This window comes from Limulus polyphemus, unplaced genomic scaffold, assembly GCF_000517525.1.
Source record: "Limulus polyphemus unplaced genomic scaffold, Limulus_polyphemus-2.1.2 Scaffold0, whole genome shotgun sequence".
NCBI lineage: Eukaryota > Metazoa > Arthropoda > Merostomata > Xiphosura > Limulidae > Limulus > Limulus polyphemus.
This window is the reverse complement of record NW_013665610.1, coordinates 907119-931782: the sequence shown is the minus strand read 5'-3', so window position 1 is coordinate 931782 and position 24664 is coordinate 907119. Positions and strand designations below refer to the sequence as shown.

The window sequence follows — 24664 nt, the reverse complement described above, 5'->3', positions numbered from 1 at the left end:
ATCTGTAAGTCCATTGTTCGTGTCCCGTTACCGAAAAAAAATTGCGCTCCGCATTTTGGGGCCATTTTTACATTGTAAAGGTGACGACCAAATCTTTCTATTCGATCAAATAAGAGTTGTATGTGGGTGATTTTGATTCTAGTCGATCAGTTCAAAATTAAGGAAGAATAACACAGATAGCTCTTTAGTAGTTTTGCGCGATTACAAAACAAACAAACAAATTATTTGATATTACATATTTCCATCTGAGTAAGGACACGGAAATTAGAGGTTGAAGCGGACCTTTTGCTTGTGCTTAAAAATAATGTGGCCTCCAGAGAAACCTTTGGGCCCAGGATGGGGTATACTTAAAAAAGGGGTATCTTATGTTGTGTGTGTTGCTTACTCCCTCCAAAGGGGGAAATCAGCAACACTAAGTTTGTCTAATAAAGATATGAAGTTTCATTCAGTAAATGATGTATATACCATCTCTTCCGGATCAGCTTAATAGAGATAGGAGTGAGGCGCTCTATAATCTTATTCCAGCTTGTCTTAGATCTAAGCAAACAGCAAAAATTTGTGGGATCACGTTTGTAGCATAAAAATATTTAGAATCTAGTGTACTTAGATTTTAATGCACCTTTTCCCCACAAAATCAAGTATTTTGTATTCTGTAGGCTGTTGTGTTCTATACACATGAACACGTGACGTACTGGCTCAGGCCAAGTTGCCAATATTGTCCGGGCTTCAGTATATGCCCGGGCTCGGGACAATTTATCCGACTGTCCCCTCTCCTACTGTAGGTGGTACTGTATCGACCATATACACTGGTTATTACAATTCTGTTTAATGGTTTAGAGCAAATCACTAAAAAAATATTCCGTCGTCAATGTACCTGAGGGGATAATAACATAATGTAGCTTGTTCTTCACTTTTAATTTCAGCATCACTGCTCATCATAATCCCAATATTTTCTATAAAAATATATTTATAACCATTAAACGTTACTAATATGATGAGTATTCAAATCTTAATTTACGTAAACGACTTTCATATGGAGTTACTTGAAACATGAATGTGTACCAATGATTTGTAACTCCGTTTTAGTTATAAAGTATGTATGAGACTTTATAAAAGATATTAATAGAACGAAATAACAGAGAAAGGGTTTCTTTAAATATAATATTTTGAGTAAAAAACAAATATTCTAATAAGAAGATATCTTTCACGATGATGATGATGATGTCGGTGAAGCAGTCCCAAGAAAAAAGAGTTTCGTTGGTTGATGATAATGTACTGAGTGACAACAGTTCTGAGAAAAAAAGGAAAGCTTTGGGCATAAATGATAATGATAATGCTCACAAAGAAAAGAATTTAGGAAGAAGAAAGGTTCAACTAAAATTTATCTATCAAGGATAAGTAGTGTCTTAAAGAACATAGTCCCACTATGATAACAGCTAATATTATATATACTTTTTTTCTAAAAGAAATAGCCAAAAGCAAGGTACACGAACAATTTTACCTGTTCTATAAGTAATTCTGTTATAAATCCAATCAAAAATACATAATGAAACCCAAAAGAAAATTAATAAAAGAGGATACTTATGGTAATATGAAGGCTGTTAGAGCATATTTTTGGTTTAAAACTGGTTAAGGGAGTGTGCACTTCTGCGCTTATCGACTGTCCCGGAGAATTTATTCTTTTTTTTTTATCAAGTAAAGATCATTTTTCAGTATGGTTCAGGGGTTTGACTTCAAAACAAATTTTAAATTGATTTTTTGACAATCTCGAACTAAGGAGATACTACTGTTCAGAATACTTTCCCCCGATAGTTTGCTACAGTTACAAAATAAAATATTCCTACATCGTGCTTGCTGAAACTCTAAGCGACTTGCTCTGACATGTTGGAATCAAAGAAAATCAATAAGAGTTACAATGTTTATTGTGGTTTGAACAACAAAAGTAGTCTTTGGTTTTTCCTGTTGTTTTGAATTGATCCACATTCAATCATTAAGGTTCCTTTTGTTGTTCACGTATTTTCTATGCTACCCAAGGCATTATGGGAGAAGTGAATAAACTGCTTATGTAATGCGCATTTCGAATGAGTCAGTCAAACGAAAAGAGAAACTAAAGAAAAGCGTCATAAAGCTCAATGTGCTCTGTGCTGTAACACTTTGATGTGTGATGTGTGCTTAGATTTATCACATTTAATACGTGATACTTTGCCTAGGTTCTATGACAATGGAGACTCTTCGAGTGGATAAAGTTTGCTTTTATGTCTAAAATTGATTATTTAACATTATCATTCAAATTGCTAAATAAAACATTTGGAGAAGTTTAAAGGAATATCGGAGAGTGTCACATCCAAGATACTTACTTTTTGGTGACAGGTATAAACACATTATTCATTGCTCCTTTAACAGGTGAGCTATCCACTAGTTAGTGCTCTCACCATAAGTGGATAGTATACCTGCCTTTCTAACAAGAAAACCCAGGTTTGAATCCTAATTTCTGTGCCACTCCTTTTCGAGACTCACCTGAAGAAGAGAGCAGATTAGCAACCGAAACTTGAGTAATAAAGATCTGGCAAATGTTAAGCACAGAGCTACACAATGGGCTACCTGTGCTCTGCCCGCCACGGGTATCGAAACACGGTTTCTAGCGTTGTAGGTTCCGCAGACATATCACTGTGCCACTGGGGAGTAAAGATCTGGTAATCAGTGACTAAAGTAAAAGCATACAAATTGGCAATTAAAGTTTATTGATTGCATAGACTACTAAGCATGGCAACTATTAATATCTGATCTCCAAGATCGCAAGTATTTAAGAAATTCAATATTTAAATAAACCTTTCTGAAATATGGATCATGCTAGTTTTTACGTACAATTCAGAGATAAACGGCATAAATTTACGGTATTTGTTAATAAGATATCTATCTATCTTTATGAATTTGTTTTTATAAAACAATTAAGATTTTTCTTAAGTGATCGAGCATTAAGTAATAAAATATCTATTTAAGGGTAACGAGCGACGAATAAGCATGTGTACTTAGGTATCCGAAAATCAAGGATTTTGCTTAATTAAAAGCCATTAGGATTTATATATAAAATTGCTGTTTAAAAAAGAACTCATAATTTAGCTATTAAAAGCATTATTGTACTCTAAAGATTCACAGATTGTTAATAAAAAACGTTTCTGCATCTTATATTTTATGAAAATAGTGCATTTATGAGCTTAAAAATGATTAACCTTAGAAAAGCGCAATTAAGCTTTACAATGCACATATTAGTTTAAAAACATCAGTGCTTTTAATGAAACATAATATTAGAATAAACAACTTTAAAAATCGTACAGTGAACTTTGTAGAAAATAGACTCAAGCCTGCAATTAACTTCTGTAACAATTTGATTGTTACCCTAACAAAATATCCTGAAAGTTTACTGAGCTTTTGATTTTCCACGTACCGAGATACATTATATATGATAAAGAAATAATTGAAAATAAAAAAGGTAGGATAAAAAATATGGTAAAAATCACCTTATGAACAACAACAAAAAACAAAAACCGATGAAATCCTAGCGCTTTCGACAGGCGAATTTGTCTAATTCAGGGGTAAGAAAAAAAACAGGTCTACCTGTCGAAGACGTTAGGATTTCACTTAAAAAATTTTAACTTAAATTTAAGGTATGCTTAAGAGCTTATATTGCTAAAATTTGGAATTAGATTAATGCAGTGGGCACAACGCAGATAACCCATTGTGATACTCTGTGCTTAATAAGAAGTAAACAATGTAGTTTTCAAACATCAATTTCATCATGACCATGATCATGAGACAATAACATATAAACCAATCCTGAAAGTGATAAGTTCCAGTTTTTACATTATTTCAAGAACTCAATTTATAGCTAATTTTCTTCTTGTATTATGTTATTAGTAACAATTTCGCTCTGTAAGAGAACTAAATGCACAAAAAAACGTGCATATTTTAGCGAAGTCCAGTCGAGCTGTATTGCGAATATTTTGTGTGTTTGTGTTAAGCACGAAGCTACAAAACTGCCTATTTGTGTTCTGCACACCGTGGGTATCAAATCCAGAGTTTTAGCGTTATTAATTCTTAAAACTTACCGCTAACAAATTTTATGGTTCATGTGAAGCATTTGAGTGTGAAACGAAGAACCTAAATAGTAGATATTTTTCAGAAAATTTTGAAAGTTTTTATGAGTGATTTGTGTTTGTTCAACATTCTCGTGTATCATACCCTGAGATTATATTACAGTATTGTGCCAACCGGGCTTACAATTCCACGTTATCCAGAAACTGAGTATTGGAAGCATTTGTATACTGTAAACCTCAAACACGTTTTGATAATAAATATATTAATCGTGGGTGTGTAAAATATTCCATTTGGCAAATACCCTTGCATGAAGGCAAAGCGAACATGCAGAGGAAACAAATTATGGGGTCTACACAGTGGTTAATTTTACAGATTATAAAGTTGAAGAATTTTCTCAAAAAACGAGCAAACAGATATTGAATTAAATTTTAAAGGTTCAATAAATACTTATAATTAACTTACAAAGGTTTTCTGAGTCGTTAGCAGCGTTCAGATTCTTTGAATTAACGAGTCTCATAAGCTTAACACAATTTTAATCCTTCGGTTAAATCCTGTTCACGCATCGGTAAGTCAGTATATTGTTGTTTGTTCTGTTTTTCATAACATTACACTATTTCATGTCACATGGGTTTTTGTAAAAGGCTTAAGAATAAATAACAGGAATGTTTCGGACACGAAACTTTAATCAACTTTATTACAACAAGAGTACAAAGGTGTTTTGATAAGGTTATGTAAATATCCCATGTACGTGCTCAGTATATCTAGTATATCCACGTGTGGAATCCAAGACACACACACACTGACAGATGTTCTGAAAATGCTATGGTAAAAGCCAACAAAAACAGTGTTCTACATTATACAACTACCAAAAACTTACAGATGAAAAACTAAACCAGTGTAAAGTTTTATAAACCTATAATTCCTCCTATACATCTACTTTTACAAACCCCAAAATATACAGAACAAATATTTTTTATATATATTCACACATAACTTACATTGTACTCTATACAAAATAACGTTCTTACGTGCATTGTTCGACAGAGAATAAAGATTGACGAACTCTAATCAAAAACAACATACTTTCCAAATAACTCTTTGCTTCCTCTTTTTTTATTTAATGAATGAAATCTCTTTTGTACTGATTAAACCAAGTACGCTTCATGGAACCGTTCTCCTGATATGTAATTGCGACACCTTCATATTAACCCTATACAGGCACTGTTATGATGTTAGAAAACGTAGCAGTGACACAGGGAGCGTGGAAAAATGATAGTAGGAGAGGAACCGACTTTTATTATATGAAGAATGTGACATCAATGATGAATGTACATAACCTCCAATTACTGATATCAGCAACGATCATAAAATGTTTTGATGTTATTCAGAAAAGAACGAGAATAAAAACAGAACTGCAACTAACTGTGTTATTCTAGATGAAATATCCCCTAACATACAGATTCAAAAAAGGAACTATCGTATATCCGAATCGTTTTATTATCTAAATTACTGGTTTTGATTTTACTCGATAATAATGACAAATAACACTTGTAAGTACATGAATAAACGAGTGTTTAGTAACTTTTTTCATTCTGATACTGTTTCTTGTATATAAAACTTAATTCTTGTTTTATTTAAGCGAAACAAATACATTTCTTTTACGAAATGTTTCCTTTAAATAAAACTAATAATTTAAGAACTTCGTAAAAAGCAATAACTAAAACGAAGATAACCGACTTTGTATGTACTTATAGTTTGTGGTTTTGGATACTTCGAAAAACAAACAAGTAAAAAAAACCAACATCGAGTCTCCTTTTTGTACATTTCTTTTTTTTTGTTCTGAACTTTGGTAAAGACAATTAACAATCTCAATGTCCTCCTTTTTTAGAACATTTCTAATCTTTCCACCACTTTCTGATTTCCAAAAATGGCTATAAGATAAGCCTGACAATATCTTCTACAGCATTACACTATTCTCTAACCCTAGTGACATGAACATTATAGGAAGTTTCAACGAGTTAATTTGAATTATAATCGTGTTAGTTTATGTAGCGATTTTTAAATACTGACATTGCGGACAGTATTCTAAAAGATTCACTTCTGCAATTTATGACAAGGTCGTTATTTCGATATTTATTATGAAAACTGTGAATATTCAAAACAAATGTGTGAATATTAGTATGTGTAAATTACCGATCCTTCACAGTGTAGCATTTAAGACAAAGTGTCTTCAAACCATAATCTTACTTTTAAATATTTTAGCATGAAATGTTTTGTTTCAAATGCAGTTTATATATATGCCTGCAACATTTCAACTATTTTGATTTCTTACCTACGTTCATCTATATACAAGGAAACTGACTATTTGGTTTAATCATAATAAATATAATGTAAGTACATACAAACCAGCTGAAAATATCACTTGGATTTAGCTAAAAGAACCAGTACGAATGCTTTACTAAGTTTTCTGAGCAATGGAAAGAATCACATTCAGTTTTTAGTGTCAGTAGGACATTCTTTTCCATTGTCTTTCATCGGTGTACTTGCTACAATGTCAATTAAAGCATACTCCAGAGAATCAGATTTTACTGTGTGATCTGAATTTGAGGTGTCTACTAGAACGTAATCTAACATTTTAGGATCTTTTGTCTGAACATTAGTCTCCGAGCTAGAACACGGACAATAACTGTAACTTTCAGAACATAACGAAGACGTGTTCTTAGAGACACCATAGTCTCCAGTGTAACAACAAGGTTGAGGTGTAACTGAAGTATTGGATAGTGATTTACTATGGCTCAGAAGAAGACATTCTTGACCGGAGTAAGTTCTTTGAAGATTGTATTTATTAGACCCAATGGTCCCAGGAGCAAGAACATAGATTTCTTCAGCATGCATACATTCACAGCTGCTTCCACTGCTTGTGCTACTGTGTGAACACAAGGATAAAGTCTCTATGTAATCACTCATGTCAGAAGAGGAACTACTGGCTGTCACCAGGAGCTCAGTGGTTGATGGACAATCTGGAGATATCAGTTGTTGGTACGCTTTAAAATATGAGAAAGAAACCTTGAGGATGTTAAGTAAAAGTAGATAAAAAATGAAATTAAAATTATTGTAAGCCTGAGCTGAAAGCAAAGACTTAGAATTACAGAATCAAAACTAAACTTATAGAATTATAGAAATACATTTTACTAAATATCACTCCTAAATAGTTAGTACAATTCTTTATCATTATTTCTTCTTTATAATATATATTTCTTAAAGAAAGAAGCGTTTTGTAATCTATGTATATTTATACTTTTTATGTGCATTTGCTCAAAATAAATAAATAAAGTTCTTAGTTTGCTTTCAATTAGATTTAAATATATAATTTTATTTATATAGTTTCATTCTTTCGTTGTCGGGTGATACAGTTTAATGGCTAAATTTGGTGTCACTTGATTTAAAAGATAAACATATTATTTAATAAATATTCAAATGTGCTTAAAAGTTTTAAAGTTTATAATTTCCGCCCAAATCATGCAAGTTCATTTTTATTTGATGAGCAATGAAAAACACTTCAAGAATAGCATAAATAAATTAATCATAACAAATGCACGTTGCAATTTAATTTAATAAAATCTCTTGGGTATAAACTCACGATATAAATATATTTATTTAAGATATAAGATAAAAACTATAGCTTCATTTCGAATACTGTTATAATCGCTAAATAATGATGCGACAATTACCTTGAATGTTTTGAGATGTGCACTCGTCTGTTTTCTTAAATGGCCCACGATTATTGAGATGATCTGAGAAATCTCTTTTAATTAAGCAGCACGGCCTCTTGCTAGTACGAATAATTTCCCGACATTCTATTTTATGAAGCTTTCTTGGTAGAGATCCATGAAAACTACAGACAATGTGAGGAGATATCTTGCCAAGTGTTGTTTCCTTGTCACCACTGAGAGGTAAACTGACTGATACACCTGAATCAGAAGGGCTAGGTTGAGAACTTCGATATTTTGGTTTACAAGGAACATCTGGTGATTTTTTTGTAATACTTGACGAATCGTTTGTTTCGCTTAATATTACATCATAATTTTCTTGGTCTAGTTCATCTTCAGACAGTCTGTGTTCATCTGAAAGTTTGAGACAATCTGCTGAGCGATGTGCAGGTTTTTTTTGAAGGTTTTCTAATGGTCTATAGCTTGGAGAAGAAGGTTCAGAGGAGATTGGAGATATTTCATCAGTGCTGTGCGATTTGTCTTTAGACCTCAATGGCAACTTAGAAAAGAAGGAATATTTTCTGACAGGTGAAGGTTTTGGACTTCCAATTAGCCTTGGAGCATGCTCTTTAGTATCTTCTAATTGATTTTTAGACGTTGCTGCAGAGTTTGATATTTTACAGACCGAGATTGTTTTCTTTGAGTTTCCAAGGGAATTTAATAAAGATGTTTCAGATGTATTTTCTTGAAAAGTTAGTTTTTTTCTCCTTTGAAATGGACTTACGAAGGTCTTTTCCGTGTTGCTATTTAAACTGCAACGTCCACCACCGCTATCGATTTCTTTCGAGGGTAATAAATAGGGAATAAAAGGGCAAAGAGGCAATTTTGTTATTATATTTTCTGGGGAATCTGGTTTTTGTCTATCATTATGGGTCTTTAAAGTACGAGGATATGTATACGAGTTACCTTGTGATGACGAAAAGCCTTTCATTAATTTCCAAGGAACTACAGGTTCCATTAGTAAATAATTATCACTGTCTTCTGCTTCTAAACTACATTTCTTGCCAGTAAAAGACACGATATTATATAATCCTTCCGAAGTTCCTTTAAAACAGGGAGTAGAATTAGTGGTTATGCTATTACAATCACTGATATCACTTTTTTGAATGGGATTTTTCAATGGTATATTTATTATGGGACCAGGTGGTGTTTTCTTTGGATATACTGGAGGTTTTCTAGATTTTTCACCAACGTTCGATGAGTGAAAATCACTAGGTTTTGTCGGAAATATTTTCAATAAAGCATCTGAATTTTCATACAGAGGAAGAGATTCAATAAATGTTAGATTGACATAATTTGGTATATTAGGAGTAGGCTCTTCACATTTATATTCAGACTTGTCTTTTGAAATGTTGGCATGTTCCATGTTAACATAATCTGAAAATGCTTCTTGAGATTGAAGTGTACTTTGACACTGTTGCTTTATTGCAGTACTATCATCACATAGAACGTGTTGTTGTTTATCAAGATGAATTGAAACAGGGCTTGGAAACATTTTTTTGCAAGTACATATTAATGTTTCTCTCGTAATCAATCTTTCACTTAACTTTTCTAAAGTATTTTCTTTCTTTTCCAAAGAAAGACTATTCAAATTTGTGTCTTGTAAATTATTTGGGAGTGACGAAGTAATAGTAGAGTTGAAAGGATTATTTATTTTTTCAGAGATAGGTTTGCTCGAGGGTGAAACCAAGCTTCCCTTACTATCGTTCGTCATCAAATTTTGGCAGGAACAGGAAGGAAATGCTTCTTCAGAAGATACAGGACCCTGTGCTACAATACCGTGGGTTTGCAGACAAGACGTACGTTGTGATTGGTCATTGATAGATGGAGGAAGCAGTGCAGTGGTGTTCTGATTAATATTCAAGTGTTCCTGAAGGATAAAAAAAAAATACGTAGCATAAGATAAACATTTCAATAAATAGTTATTTAATTGGTTTCATTAATAATTTTTGATTCATTGTCTAGGCAGTTCTAGAAAAAAAACAGAAAAATTAAACTAATATTGGTTTGAAATATTTGTCCCTAGAATATTCTGACTATGTCGCATGTTTTAATTAAATCAAATAGAAAAGTTTACGCTATTCTGTTATACTTAATCAAAGGGATTGAGCAACTTAATTCAAAGTTACTAGATTTGAATCTAGTAATATTCTTTACTAATTATTAGTAATTTTTACTATAACTGGTACGATATATTTGTTATACAACTCTACTGTATATATATATATATATTGTGTGTGTGTGTGTGTGTGTGTGTTGAGAAAATGTTTTTTGCTGATTTATTTGTTTGTAGAAAATATAAAGTTATAGAATGGACTATCTGTGCTGTGCCTATCACGGGTATCACTGAAGGACTTGCCTCCCAGCGGAATGTCTGCGGACTTACAACGCTAGAAACCGGGTTTCGATACCCGTGGTAGGTAGAGCACAGATAGCCGTTGTGTAGCTTTGTGCTTAACTTCAAAAAAGAAACAAATATGCAAACTGAAGGACTTTTCTATTTTTGACGGAGTATTGTATGGTTATCTTACCAATGATCAAGAAAGCAAATTAACTGTTGCTTTAAAATACATTAATAATTGTTATATTTTGTAACTAACTACATTAACTTGTAGTGAAACGGGTGTAGAAGATTACGAATAACTGGGAGAACGTGGAAATATATTTCATTGAAATTTCAGAGAGTTTAGTAATTTTAACTTCAAGAAAATATTACGGTAATGTTACCAATGTTTTATCATATTTTTGTTGTCAATTTAAATAATATTCAACGCCTTTTGGAAATACGTTAGATACATTTTTATAACAGTTACTTTTCTAACACTAAGTATCCCATAGAAAGTATTAACAGCCTTAGTTAACTATTAACGTTTAGTGTTTACGTGAAAAGGCAGAACAAATATAAACAGTAGAATAAGCGTATTATTAAATTTGTACTGTGATGAAAAAGTGGAAAAACCACTGGACTTACCAAAGTGGAATATCAGCTTGAATTAACCGCTCGTTTGTTAATTCAAAATGTTAAAGGTGTTTTGAAGCGAAACACCGCAACTATAATTAAATAATCACCCAAGCCGAGCTGAGGATCTAAAAGTCCAGGATTTGCATTGCGATGCTACTGAACACGCTCCATTCTTTCAGATGTGGGTGCGTTATAAGAGTGACAATGGATATCGCCATTCAGCTCAAAGCCGGATAAGTAAGAGCTAATTGCTGTTGAAACAACCAATACGTGTACTTAACTTTGAAACTTGTTAGCTCATACGTTATTTGAACCATGACTTAACCGAGACAGGAGGGATACATTGTACGGATGTGCAGGGTGTTCAGTGCCAATGGATTTCTTGAGCCCCTTCACATACACGAATGAAAATCATTGATTCTCATGGTTGTTGAGCATCAAAAGCAGGGAGAAAAAAAATAGAAAACCGCCCAGTGGAGTTATTAATGAGAGTTAATCATTTCTTGTCTCACATAGGTAAATCTGGATTTGACTTCAATCTGGAGGAAACACTGTTGATATCCAACTGCAAAGCGTGGTGAGTCAAGTATTACGGTTCATTAGTAATAGTTAAAAAAAGCCTTGAATGATTTGTCTTACTTTGTGAACAACGTCTACACTGATGGGATTATGTGGGGAGGAAGGAACTATACGTCACTTAGCACGAGACTTCATTTTTTCATACCACTTGCCGTTTTAAGCAGGTGGTGAAAGGAAATAATGTTTAAATTTTGATGAGTTCAACCCTGAGTTTCGAGCAGATTCCGATTAAACTATCTTGCAAGATTTTGGGAAGACCGAGAAATCTTACTACATTTGGAGTTGTTTTGCAAGAGAAATGGCAACCTGTTCTACTAACTGTTTACTAATGGCTGGTAGCAATTAAATTAAATTAACCAATTCCCTCTTACAACGTGTTGAGAAATCTGTAATTACGCGACGAGTTGTACAAAGTACTAGTATCCACAAAAACTCTGAAACGCACTTTTCGGTTGACTGTGTTGATGTTGTAGCAGTTACAAAATGTTTCTTTGCCAGTATTTAGTGGGTTAATTATTTGCTCTGTCGATAAGAGTGTTTATTTTTCATAATCTAATTAAGCGGGACCGGAAACCTGAAAAGAGCAGATGACTGAAAAATAAAATGGCGATGTTTATCCTAGTGTCTTGAGGACAATTTATTTTCTTTTTTTTTTGAAGTTTGACTACTTATTCTCTCTCTTTATATATATATATATATACATGGTGAATAAAAGCATAATAATAGTTAGATCAGTTCCATGGGACCCTTTACAGACTGACAAAGACAACTACGTATTTGATCATTCCGAAATTATTTTAATTCATGAATAGAAGTGTCCATTTTATACTAAAGATTTTGTGTCAAAAGTCTTAAGCGCTGCTGACTCCTACACTTCGCTATAAGCACACACTACCGATGCGACATATTCCTAAGAAATTAATAATTAAATAATAAATATATAACATTATGAAACGACTCTCAAATGTGCATCACAGTATATATTCATAAAATTGTTAATTCGATGTTGGAGTGATTTAGTGACGACATTCTATTAAGGTTCTGTGGTATGTTGTGATTATCGAGAAAGATGAGAGGTGGATCATTCTAGCAGCGTGAAAATGATATTATGCTGAGTTCCAGTAATATGACAACGAGATACTCAAAAATACATATAGTGCTTGCATGCGTTATGCGAGTGTTCTTATGTTTTCTCACTTCCATATTTCTTTTTTTTATATAATATATTCCTCCCAGAACTGTTTAACATGTTATAGAGAAATTTTTCTCGTTTCTTTTTGTCAAATAAAACATGAAAGTTAATGTCTGTTGAAGAAGTATTTTTTTTTCTTCAAAGTTTCTGGAACATAAATGTTAAAAATGTACTAAAATATTACGTTGCATGCTAAAACTTTATCATTACAGTTCTGTTAGTCAGTTCATTTTAGATGTTAAATCAGAGGTGTGAACAAAAATAGCAGTACAACTGTCTCTCTTATCCGGCGTAAGTCGTTACGCAGGTAGTATTTCGTTCAGTACCAGAATTCTTCGACTAAGCAGACAAGTAACATAGTTAAAAATCCCATGTTTTTAAACACTTCTAGATTAAAACTCGCAAGCTATTAAATAAGAACTTTGCAAAATATTATCTGTAATCGATCGTGAATTTCGTTGCATATAGTGAGCCTTTTACAATTCTACGCTTTGCTCACAAACTATTACTTTTTACATTCTTATTATAATTCTTATTATTAGTTGTATGTCGTTAACCATTAACTTAGTTTTCATTGGATTGCTTCCAATCACTTAAGGGCAAAGTAAAATAGAGGAAGTTCAGTTACTTTAAATTTTCGAGGAACATCGTATTGCTCTAACGCTTCGTCAACCTTCGGAGTTGTAACCGGTTCCAGCTTTCCTTCAGCAATACAATCTTCTTTTGTTTCCTTCAGTTCCTACATGTAAAAATTAATGAAATATGTTAAATATTATGTTTGTCTTCTGCAGCATACCAGCAACAATGTATGAAATTCTAAGATTGGCTGAGTCAGTATAAAATTGCAAACACCACGTTGATATACTGGATAAAAATATATACTTTTCATTGTGATATATATATATTGACGCTTGCGCATTTTCACAATGCATTCTAAATTGAATATACTGAGCCACCTATGGTTAACCATTCATATTTTAAATAAATTTATTGCCAGTGTATTTTACTACTGTTACATGAAAACTAATTTACATGAAATGTGAAAGTTTTTGTTTGCTTGCAACAGGTATGTAATTTATTTAGTGGGACTGACGCATAAGGCGAACACAGATAATTCTCCCATAAGTGTAATATAAACAGCAATGTCGGATATTCATGTCTTGTAAGTTTAAATGTTTGTTTTGTTTGTTATGAATTTCGAGCAAAGCTACACGATGGCTATCTGCACTAGTCGTCCTTAACTTAGCAGTGAAAGACTAAAGAAAAGGCAGTTAGTCATCACCACCCACCGCCAACTCTTGGGCTACTCTTTTATCAACGAATAATGGGATTGACCGTCACATTATAACACCCTCACGGCTGATGGGATGGGGGATTCGAATCTTCGACCCGCAGATTGCGAGTCGAGCGCTCCAACCACCTGGCTATGCCAGGCCACAACCTTAAAAGTGATGTTATGAATAGATGGTAACAGTGCACAAATAAAAACGAAACATTAATGATTTGCTTCTATACTGATTTAAACTATATGTACATATTAAAAAGAAACACACGACATATTGAGTTAAGTGTAGAATGAAAAGACATTGATTTGTATTTTGTTACTATATTTTCTTTAGTAAATCATGTGGTTTATAATTTATACATTATTCAATGACAATGGTTAGTCTTAACATTTTCTGTTCATATATATCATAACCTAAATATTTATATATACCAACCCTTAAATACATGTTAGCCAGAGCTGTCCTGGGAATAGCGTAATGGGAACAAGGATTTGGAATTAGGCAACATGTACAAATATCAACGGCTACAGATGTTTGAGCATTCTCTTTCCTCACGAAGCCCCTGTCAAGTGTTGATACTTGTTCCAGACGAGTCTTAGGTAGACTTAGGGAAGTACAGCTTTTCCTGCTAATAGTCATCTGTCCTGGTGTCTGACTTTCGTTCTGGGCAGGTGCTCGACTTTGTAAGCAGGAACAAGAAATATAGCGAGGTAACGTGTTGCTACTAAATGGCACTATACAATAGCAAATGTTATCTGTCGGTTGACCAGAAGTGTTCATCGTTCGGTCTCCTACTTCTTCCCAGATTGGACTGTTTCCTATACTGGTCACTTTAGAAGGACTCTTTGGCGTGGTCACTCCATTATTAATATGGATACTTCGAGGACGATCATATAATGTTTCCAAGCAGTTTCGTGGAACAGAATATTCAGAGCTTCCACTACTGGTGCTGCTACTGCTGTGACTGCTTTGTGAGCTAAGCGATGCCCTGTCTACGAAACGTTTATTGTCATGACGATTCGTGGAGTTTCTTGTACGCAATACACTCTCTGTAGAAGTAAATAATGGTCGAAGTTCCAATGCCCACGGAGTAGCAAAATTTCGGCTTTCTCGGCGATCGTCTGGAGAATACGACCTCTGCCGGTTATTTAGTGCGATTCCAGTTTTTGTACAGTAGTGGCGACCGCATTTAGAACAATGGTCAAATTTCCTGGAGAAGAAACAGAAACAACATTTCTTCATCTTATGTAACGTTTAAGGTATTTTAAACACATGAAAACTCATAATTTCAGCTTATCATTGCGTTTATGGTAGATGATATTAAAAGTGCTATTTAGCATATGTTTTTGTATTACATACAGTCATGTACAACTTTATAAAAATATCATATTATTAAAGAAGCCAACATTCGCGAGTGAATGTAACATGTCTGCTACGCAATTCCAACATGGCCAATTTTGATACCAGAAAAATCGTGAAAACACAGAAAAATCGAAAAACTGTCTATATCACTGCTTGGGATCTGCAAGAAGGTATCTTTATACCTACACTCATGTAAGTTGGTTTACATATACATGAGTAGTTCACAAAACATCAAAAATGTATTTTCCTTGTTGAAAATTCGAGCAAAAGACGAATATTCCAAAATTGTCTATATCTTTGTTTGGGACCTGTAAAAAAGTATCATTGTACCAAATCCCATACAATTATGCCGAAATATGGCGGAGTAACTGTAAACAAATACCCATAAAATTATGATATTTGTGGTATCTTTATCTTCTATAATTACTAAAAATGGGCAAGTCCATCATCTTTGTTTGTCAATGCATGGAACCCGTAGAAAAGCATATTTGTACTAAATCCCATGTAAACTGGTCAAAATACTGCTGAGTAATTGACCAAAAACTTCAAAATTATGCTTTTTTGTTACCTCAAAATAGGCAAATCTAGCTTTTTGTAAGTCATTGTGTTGTGCAAATTAAAATTTATAAGTGTACCAATTTTCATCTTGATTGCTGTAAATATTACTGTACAAAATATACATTTTTGGGTTGTTTTACCTTTGACCCCATAAATTTCTTAAAAGATCCTAAATAAAAATGGATCTTGGGTGTATTGAACCACGGTATAACCATTCCAAGTTTCAAGTCAATCCGCTGAGAAATGAAGGAATGAAGGTTGATTGAAATGTGTTTGGAATAAGAAGAAACAATAGAAAAACAGTATGTCATTCTGTGGATACGTAAAAAAAGCACTAGAGCCGGGCGTGGTCGCGTGGTTAACTTGCCGAGCTGAAGATCTAAAAGTCCAAGATTTGCATTGCGATGCTACTGAACACGCTCCATTCTTTCAGATGTGGGTGCGTTATAAGAGTGAGAGTGGACATCGCCATTCAGCTCAAAGCCGGATAAGTAAGAGCTAATTGCTGTTGAAACAACCAATACATGTACTTAACTTTGAAACTTATTAGCTCATACGTTATTTGAACCATGACTTAACCGAAACAGGAGGGATACATTGTACGGATGTGGTCAAAAGTTTTATATCACCCTATAATTTACTACTTTTGTTTTATAAAGACGAACGAAACGCGCTGAACAATTTTACGTTTAAAAGCTACATGGAAGAATCTCAAGGACGACTTGACCCTTCAGTGCCTCATTGAGTTCGCACCTGAGAGAATTAAGGTTTGTTTGAGGTTAAGCACAAAGCTACACAATGGGCTATCTGTGCTCTGCCCACCACGGGTATCGAAACCCGGTTTCTAGCGTTGTAAATCCGCAGATGTATCGCTGTGCCGCTAGGGGGCGAGGATTAAAGAAGTCTTGAAAAATCATGGAATTCACTGCAAATACTAAGTACTACTATTGTAGCTTCCGCTAGACTTTTATGATATATTTTTTGTAGTTTCTTTGATTTAATTATTTGAAATAAATGATCTAAATTATGTTCATATAGTTTGTATTTAAGTATGTCTTGTTCTTAAAAATCCGAGGTTGATGCAAAACGTTTGGCCATAGCTTTGAGAAGTCGATGCCAGAGTTGTTCGAGACAAACCTAAAGTACTTACCAATTCAGATTCCATAGGAATGTCTAAGTAATATTGTTAATTTTTATGGCAAGTCTTTAATCATTTATTTGGGTATAAAAATAGTAACTAATAAATAAACCAAAAGATACGTTTCACGAAATTAACCAGTGGATTGTTTGTTTGTTTGTTATGAATTCTGCGCAAAGTTACACGAGGGCTATCTGCGCTAGCCGTCCCTAATTTTGCAGTGTAAGACTAGAGGGAAGGCAACTAGTCATCACCATCCACCGCCAACTCTTGGGCTACTCTTTTACCAACGAATAGTGGGATTGACCGTCATATTATAACGCCCCCACGGCTGAAAGGGCGAGCATGTTTGGTGTGACGGGGATTCGAACCCGCGTCCCGCAGATTGCGAGCCGAGCGCCCTAACCACCTGACCATTAACCAGTAGACGAAAGTAATATTGGTAATTAGGTTTGGAAAAACCAAAAAAGTTAATGGCCCACGGAAAAAGTATGCAGTTTTATAGCATTAAAAGTAATTAAAATGTTATGAATATTCCATATGCGTGGCATATCAAACATAAACCACCCAAAACTGATATTTTTTCTTCATTTATCTAACAAAGTTCTACGTACCTGAAAAATATAATCACCTTAAGGTTTCTTTTATTAAGAAATACTACACAATATTGAACAAAAATCTTATAAGAATCCTAACAAGCGAAACAATAATTCAAACTTAAATTACTTCATATAAGAGCAAAACCATTTTAAAGCATCACAGGTATAACTGTTAGTTCCTGCTGAAGGCTATTGGGCCTGTGGCCTTTCCTGGAATTGTCTGAGATTTTCACTAAAGAAAAACAAATAATTTTTTAAATTTCTAATTTGATTTTCTTAATATTTGAAATTTACTCATTTTTTATAATTTTTATTGGTTAAATTTGAAACTTGTTCCTTTTTGTTTGTAATTTTTTATTGGTAAAATTTGAAACATATAATTTTTGTGGAAATTTCAATTGTTTTATTTATTGTTCAGCTATAAAAATATTGTCTAGTTATAAAAATATTACCCAGTTATGATTGATGCGGTAGTTTCTGAGATTCGAGTTTTAGACGTATACATCGCAAACTCCATTATGATAAGAAGTTAACTTTCATCATTCGAATAGACTTTAAAGTAGAACTATGCAGCCTGAGTTTCAAGTGTTATTAAATTTTAACAATGACGTGAACCCTATCTCTCTCTCTCTTAAGTGTCTTCTACTTCTATCTAACTGTATGAAAGAAATGAATTAAAAACATCCACCGGTGGCTCAGTAGTAGGCTTAACAGTGGGGTTCAAACTTCAGTGGATACAACGTTATATAGCCCACTGCGTAGTTTTTATGTTACAATAAACTAAACAAACATTTTTTTTAAATCGAATTTTAGTCATCAAGAATAAGGACAAAATAATACAAGACCTGAATTAATGTTTAATGATGAACCTACTGAACTGAACAATGAATTCACATATACAATAACAGCAACGTTTACAGTAGGCAAGTTCTGATTTCAATTATTACAACGTTTCATCATCAGTTTTTTTTTTACCTGTAGATATCGTTAATTCGTGGTTCATTAGAATGGTCTTCACAGTGTTGTTTAATTTCGATGACCTGTGAAACAAATCATTACGCTAAAGACAGTTATGGGTAATTGTATGTAAAAATGTAACGTCATTGACTACGGAAATTGAAGCGAGTACATACCACAATGATTTATCATTTGATGAAATTTGATTGGTCACAGGGTTGCTGCTCTCAGTTCGATGAGGAAGTTTTGGTGATACCTCTTGGATGTCACTAAGGTTCATCGAAACTGTCTCCATACTCTCAACGTCACTAACTGCAACTACAGATGTCGCTGTGCTATGAGAAGCAGAAGAGGGCCAACGATAATGAAGTTTACAAGTGTTATTCCCTGGATAATCCCCAAGTAAGGCTCGACTCGATTCAGTACTTGATTTGACAAAGGACTTGATGGTGGTTTTTGACTGTAGAGAAACTCGAGTTGAAGATTCGCAAACTGTATGAAAAAAGCAAAACAAGCATAATGGCTTGAAATTATACTTATTAATCTACAAATATAGATTAAAATTAAGATTACAATCAATAAATTCATATAAAAAAATCAGCAGAATTATATACCACGCAGTACCCTTTTTTTTCATAAATCACATTTTTATCCATTGACAACAAAAGTGTAAATGAACTATAATAAAAAAAGAATTTATTTCAAACTTATTACCAGAATTTTTTCTAGATGCCACTTTTCGCTTTCCGGCTAGCTTGCCTCTGGTGGCTAAATCGAAGGCTTTCGTCAGATCTTCAGCTTGGTTAGTGAGAAGAACGTGTACTCCTTCTCCTGTTTAATATATAACATGGATTTTTTATGTTTTTAACAATAGAAGTAATTGAAAATTGCATGCTTAAGTGTAAAGCATCAATATACTTTATCCATAAGAAGAAAATTCTTTATTATTCGGTAAATGATTGCTTTGTTAACTAAATTTCATAGTAAACAACGTAAATATATATAACAAAAACATATAATTTCTGTTTTTATTGTTTCTCAAAAAAAGCAATACTTTATTCTACTTTATTCTTTTATAAACAAAGTACTGCTTTAGAAAGATAACAAATCACGCGCCATCTTACCAGTACGCATAAACGCGGGAACAATTTTGAAGTGGGGGATGTTGAAGGTTTCATGTAATATAAATATTACATCTTTAACTACTGGGGAGGTGTCTGCACCCTCCGTGTCCCTCACGACCGCGTCCATGCTAATACATAACTATTTCAGGTGAAAAAAAACAAAACAACTTATTCTCGTAGTCTTCAATGTTTGAAACAGGGGATTTCATATTCAGAACAAACTTTATGTCCGATTAAGTTTTATACGTTCTAATAAATGCATTTTATTACATTTTATTATATTTTCTCATTGATTCTAGTCGGACGTAGCTTAGTTGTTAGCGTGCCAGGCTACAGAGTAGAAGGTCCAAGGTTCGAGCCGTGACAATCAATCTTGCTACTTGGTTAAGAGTAAACGCGTGTTGCTCACTGGGTTCAGCATTTCTACAGTAAGGTCGGCTATGTGATCTCTTACCTGAGCGTTTAATTCGTGTATCACATAACGTGTTGTGGTGATTGAGAATAACAAATTATTGCCAAAGGTATCAATAATTTTGAAAACCGGCACTTCTAATTATCTTGATTTTCCCCCCTCAAAATGAGATTTCATTTGATAAATATAGTTTCAGAAATAAGTAAAATCCGCCAGTGAAAATATGGTCTGTCTATAATGTTTATTTTAAGTTATGACTAGTTTGAAGCATGAAGACAGTTTCCTTAATTTCTTGTCAAAAGAATGTGTACACCAAATTGACACTACGTAGTGTAGCCCTCAGTAACTAAATACAATTCAAAATAAAATTTGGAAGAGTTTTACAGCTATTAATACGAACAACAACAACAATAAAAAAAACATTTAAAAAACTTTAATTAAACAACACACATCTAAAATGGTGGTGCCTAATTGATTATGTAGTTTTTATATCTTGATATAATGTCCATATCCGTATACACAATCTCGAATCGTTTGTTGTATAACTGAAAAATAATACGTAAGCAAAATTCTACAAATTTATTGCTATAGCATAGTATGAGTATTTTGAAGCTGAATATCTTACCTCGACCACAGAGGGAGCCACCTTCAAAACAGAATTTATTCTCCACCACGCCAAATTTGCGAAGTTCTTTCAAAGGCCATGTGCCTAGCAATCTGGGAGGTATACCGGCTGTTAAGCAAAAAGTGTAGTCTTGTAGGTGAAGTCGTGCAGGTCCACACGGTAACTTGCTTTTTGGTGGAATGTGAGAAATCTGCACTAGGTGTTGTTGTTCTGGAAGTAAAAATATGAATAATTCATTTTAGCAAAGTCGTGATGTATGAAACTTGCTCTTCTGTTTAGTTGTATGCATAATCCAACAAATGAATTCATTTAACTGGAACCAGGTTTACTGTCTGTGAACTTATGAATATCTACTTGTTTTGACAAACGGTGCTTTAAACGCAATGCCTCAGGAAAAAACAACAATAAAACAATTATGGATATTTTACTTCGAAAAATTTCAATATAAATGTCTACATGTTACTCGTGAATTATATTTTTTGAACAGGTAAATTAATTACATATCAAACCAACCAAAGTGAGGTTGACATGGTACATGGAAAGGGGTGAAAGAAGCCACGAATCGTGATGTTATTATCCATCTGCAAATAATTTACTGACAGATGGTGACAGTGTAAGATGAAATAAAAATTTTATTAACATATTTCTTATGAACGATGTCTCGACGCTAAAAACCCAATTTAAGTATCAAATTCGTTGTCTAAATACGACACAATAACTACAGGAACTAATCTCAATTTACTGTTGTTCCAACGGAAATGTATTTAGCTTCCGGTAATGCATATTCATTGTATAGAAGTTTCCTTTGAAATAAGTTATAGATGTCCGAGCAAACTGTACGTATTGATCACAAACCTAGCTTGAAGTCGTGAATATAACTATTTGTGCTGTCGCTGGATATTTAGAATTCAAGCTAAGCATGCATTAAAATATATAAAACCATCAAATAAGTAGGTCTTTATATAATCAAAATATTATAATATTTATTTTTCTGCATTTTTACAAAGACTAATCTCTCTTTCTCTATATGCATATAACGTTAAGTAAATAATGTGCTGTAAAATAAACGTATGCTAAAATGTAGTGATGCTAATGGATTTTCAACTCGCTAATAAAAAGCAAACAGCAATTAAATTAACTTTTTTATTCGTAGCAAGTAAACGGATATTATATATATATATATATTAATATCCATTCACACGTGTTTTTCTTCATAGACTATTGATTGTCGATCATTGTAGTGAATACTTCTTTTAGCCAAACTTAGATCTGTATGTAGTTAAACAAACTAAAAACTCATTACATTAGTAACACCATTTATAAAAAGACAACTTTCTTTAACCAGTTATGAGTTTCTTCCTTTTATAGATTAGGTTTGAACTATTTAAACAAAACATGTTTGCATCTACATTCTGTCGTGATTCTTTAAACCTGAGTTCTGTTCTTCCAATAGATGTGAATTCAAATAATAATTTATTTGAGTCACTAATCTCAGTCGTTCAAGTAATCTGCTTGTCTACTGGTTTGTTAGCAGATAATAACTTAAATGTAACAATCATGACAAGAAAAGTTTGTGTATTTTCAACAAAATGAAAATATAATCGCTTCATATTGGTTGTTTTGAAAGGTTTACATGTGTGTTGTAGTTTATTTTTAATACTCTCACAAAGAGAAGCTAGAAGTTAACATTATTTTAAATACTTTATGTTCACGTGCTCCTCAAATACCATCATAGATTTCTTACAACTAAACTAACTTTTTATTCTGCATTTTTATGCATTAATTACGAATAATAATAAAAAAACAAGTTCCAGTGTGGAAATCATCCTTGAAGCTTCTCACTTCTCATCTTGTAAAATAAAATTAAATCCTAGTTTATTCCACTTTCCACGATTTAATATCTTATATGATAGAAAAAATCAGTGAAATGGAATGATGCCACATAAAAATTAGATACAGATAAAAACTGACGCTTAGTAGTTGGGAATAAAATTAATGATGGACCATGATAAGCTGCAAATTTTTAAAAGTCTGAAAAGTTCTAGGCAAAGGTATAACATATTCGTACATTTAGTGAACACATGGAGCGGATAATGGGTGATATGAAGTAATGTGTCTAACACTCTCGGTGAACTAAATAAAAGTATATATATAACAAAATCAAATTATTATATTGGAGTTTTTGTTGAATCATTTCTAATGTCAACTTTTACTTGCACCATATCAGAGCCATAGGAAGCGTTAAGGTCAGTCAGGCCATGGCCCGACCACTTTTTAGTGGCACATACAGCTACAACTTATTTGTTAAAACTTGCTTTTTTTAATTCAATACATTACGCTGTGTGTATGCAGTATTTGTAGTTAGAATGGTTCAAGATTCAGTCTCATAGCATTAAATATTCAAACGCTTTCTGGGGGAGCCATCCAGACATCCCTAGAAATAGCATTGTGGCAATGGCCTGACCACTCCGAAATTGCTTCCTATGGCAATACATATACTGGTATATGTGTAGTAAAATAAACTTACTTTAGTAATGAATTCTAGGCAATCAGTATCTACAAATTCCATCTTCAGCTTCGGTGTATATATAAGTGTTAGTAATGATATTAAAACTTGCCTTCAACGAGATGGGCTCTAATCTTAACCTGCCACTGTATGAGTAGTTCTCGAGAGTCAAAGGCCACAACAACGACAACTTCTGGGCAGATAAGGGCCATTGTGTTGCTTTCTTTGTCCAAGGTAAAACACGTCTCCATTCCCAAAAATCCTTCCAGCGATAAGGATGCTTTGGTTGGGCCATTTTGACACCGTTCTTTACTATCTCGATACAACTGTAGATGAATACAGTCTGGAAATGAGAAACTATACATAATGAGAATCTTGTTAAATAATTCTGTCTGTTTATCGATCGATTGGTTGATTTGTCTATATGTTTAATACAACAGGTAATTATTTTACGTTTGTTAAAATCCGTTATTGGTTTTGAACGACTATGAAGTCAACTGAGAGTTTAAAACTGTAGTTTTAAACTTTGAGTAAGCCATAAATTATCGACTGTTATGACATGTGTATTTCACAGACTATATAATTTTATAAGTATAGTTTAGATTTCGTACAGAAAATTTATAGCGTATATGGTTTTACTTTAAATTCGAATGTCCTCCGTTGACCATCTGCAAAACATGATTCAAGATTGACTCCTTTCTTATTGTTGCCATTCAAGACTGTCTCTGTCCTCTCAGTGGTCTTTTGGGCCTTGATGGTTACCAGGTTGACTTACTCAACAGTGATCTGGGAAGGTTTGTCTGATTGCAGTTGCCTTAAATGACATAGATGACATCGCTTCCAGAGTAATTTGGGACTTTGAAAGTTATCTAGGCTTCAAAGGACCAGGACGACGTGGAAGCATGTAAGGGAACTATTTACTTAGCACTTTGTCTTTTGTTCTCACTGCTTTTAATTCATTTTTACTCTGAGAGTCCGGTTATGTAAACATATACCAGTTTTTAATGTTATTTTATATTAAAATGCTTTTATCTTCCGTTACAGTTATCCTTTAACTTTGGTTTAAAGTAAATGCAGCTATGGTCAAGAAATAAAGCCAAATTTGTTTTAATTTTTCGCCAAGCTGCTCTTCTTCTTCTCGCCACTTGTTGATAAATTAAATAGTTCCCACCACATTCTTCCCTATAACTGTGGTGGGAAATCCACCTGTGTGCAAACAGAGTTCTAGTAAGAAATGACATACTTAGTCTCCAGTGGATTTCACTTGGTAGCTGCCAGATGTTTAAACTAATCCCAAAAGGCAGATTTGCTGAAAATAAAGGAGAATCTTAGGCTATTTTATTTTAACGTCTTCACGTTTCTGTTATTACATTAAAAAAAAAAAGTACCTACAACGTTTTCTTCTGAAGCTTGTTTGTTTTTGAATTTCGCGCAAAGCTCCACAAGGAATATCTGCGCTAGCTGTCCCTAATTTAGCAGTATAAGACTAGAGGGAAGGC

General features: G+C 33.4%; 1 protein-coding gene across 1 annotated transcript in view; it reads right to left on the bottom strand.

The window, feature by feature from the left end:
* Positions 1–4760: 4760 nt before the first annotated feature.
* LOC106457832 overlaps positions 4761–24664 on the bottom strand; it is a 134263-nt gene continuing 114359 nt past the window's right edge. The window contains exons 3-10 of the mRNA XM_013917639.2: positions 23278–23508; positions 20660–20869; positions 19213–19329; positions 18675–18990; positions 14320–15094; positions 13227–13337; positions 7827–9735; positions 4761–7139 (exon numbers count right to left, since the gene is read on the bottom strand). Coding sequence (XP_013773093.1) covers positions 6586–7139; positions 7827–9735; positions 13227–13337; positions 14320–15094; positions 18675–18990; positions 19213–19329; positions 20660–20869; positions 23278–23508 — 4223 coding nt within the window. The 3' untranslated portion in view covers positions 4761–6585. The remainder of the gene's footprint in view (positions 7140–7826; positions 9736–13226; positions 13338–14319; positions 15095–18674; positions 18991–19212; positions 19330–20659; positions 20870–23277; positions 23509–24664) is intronic.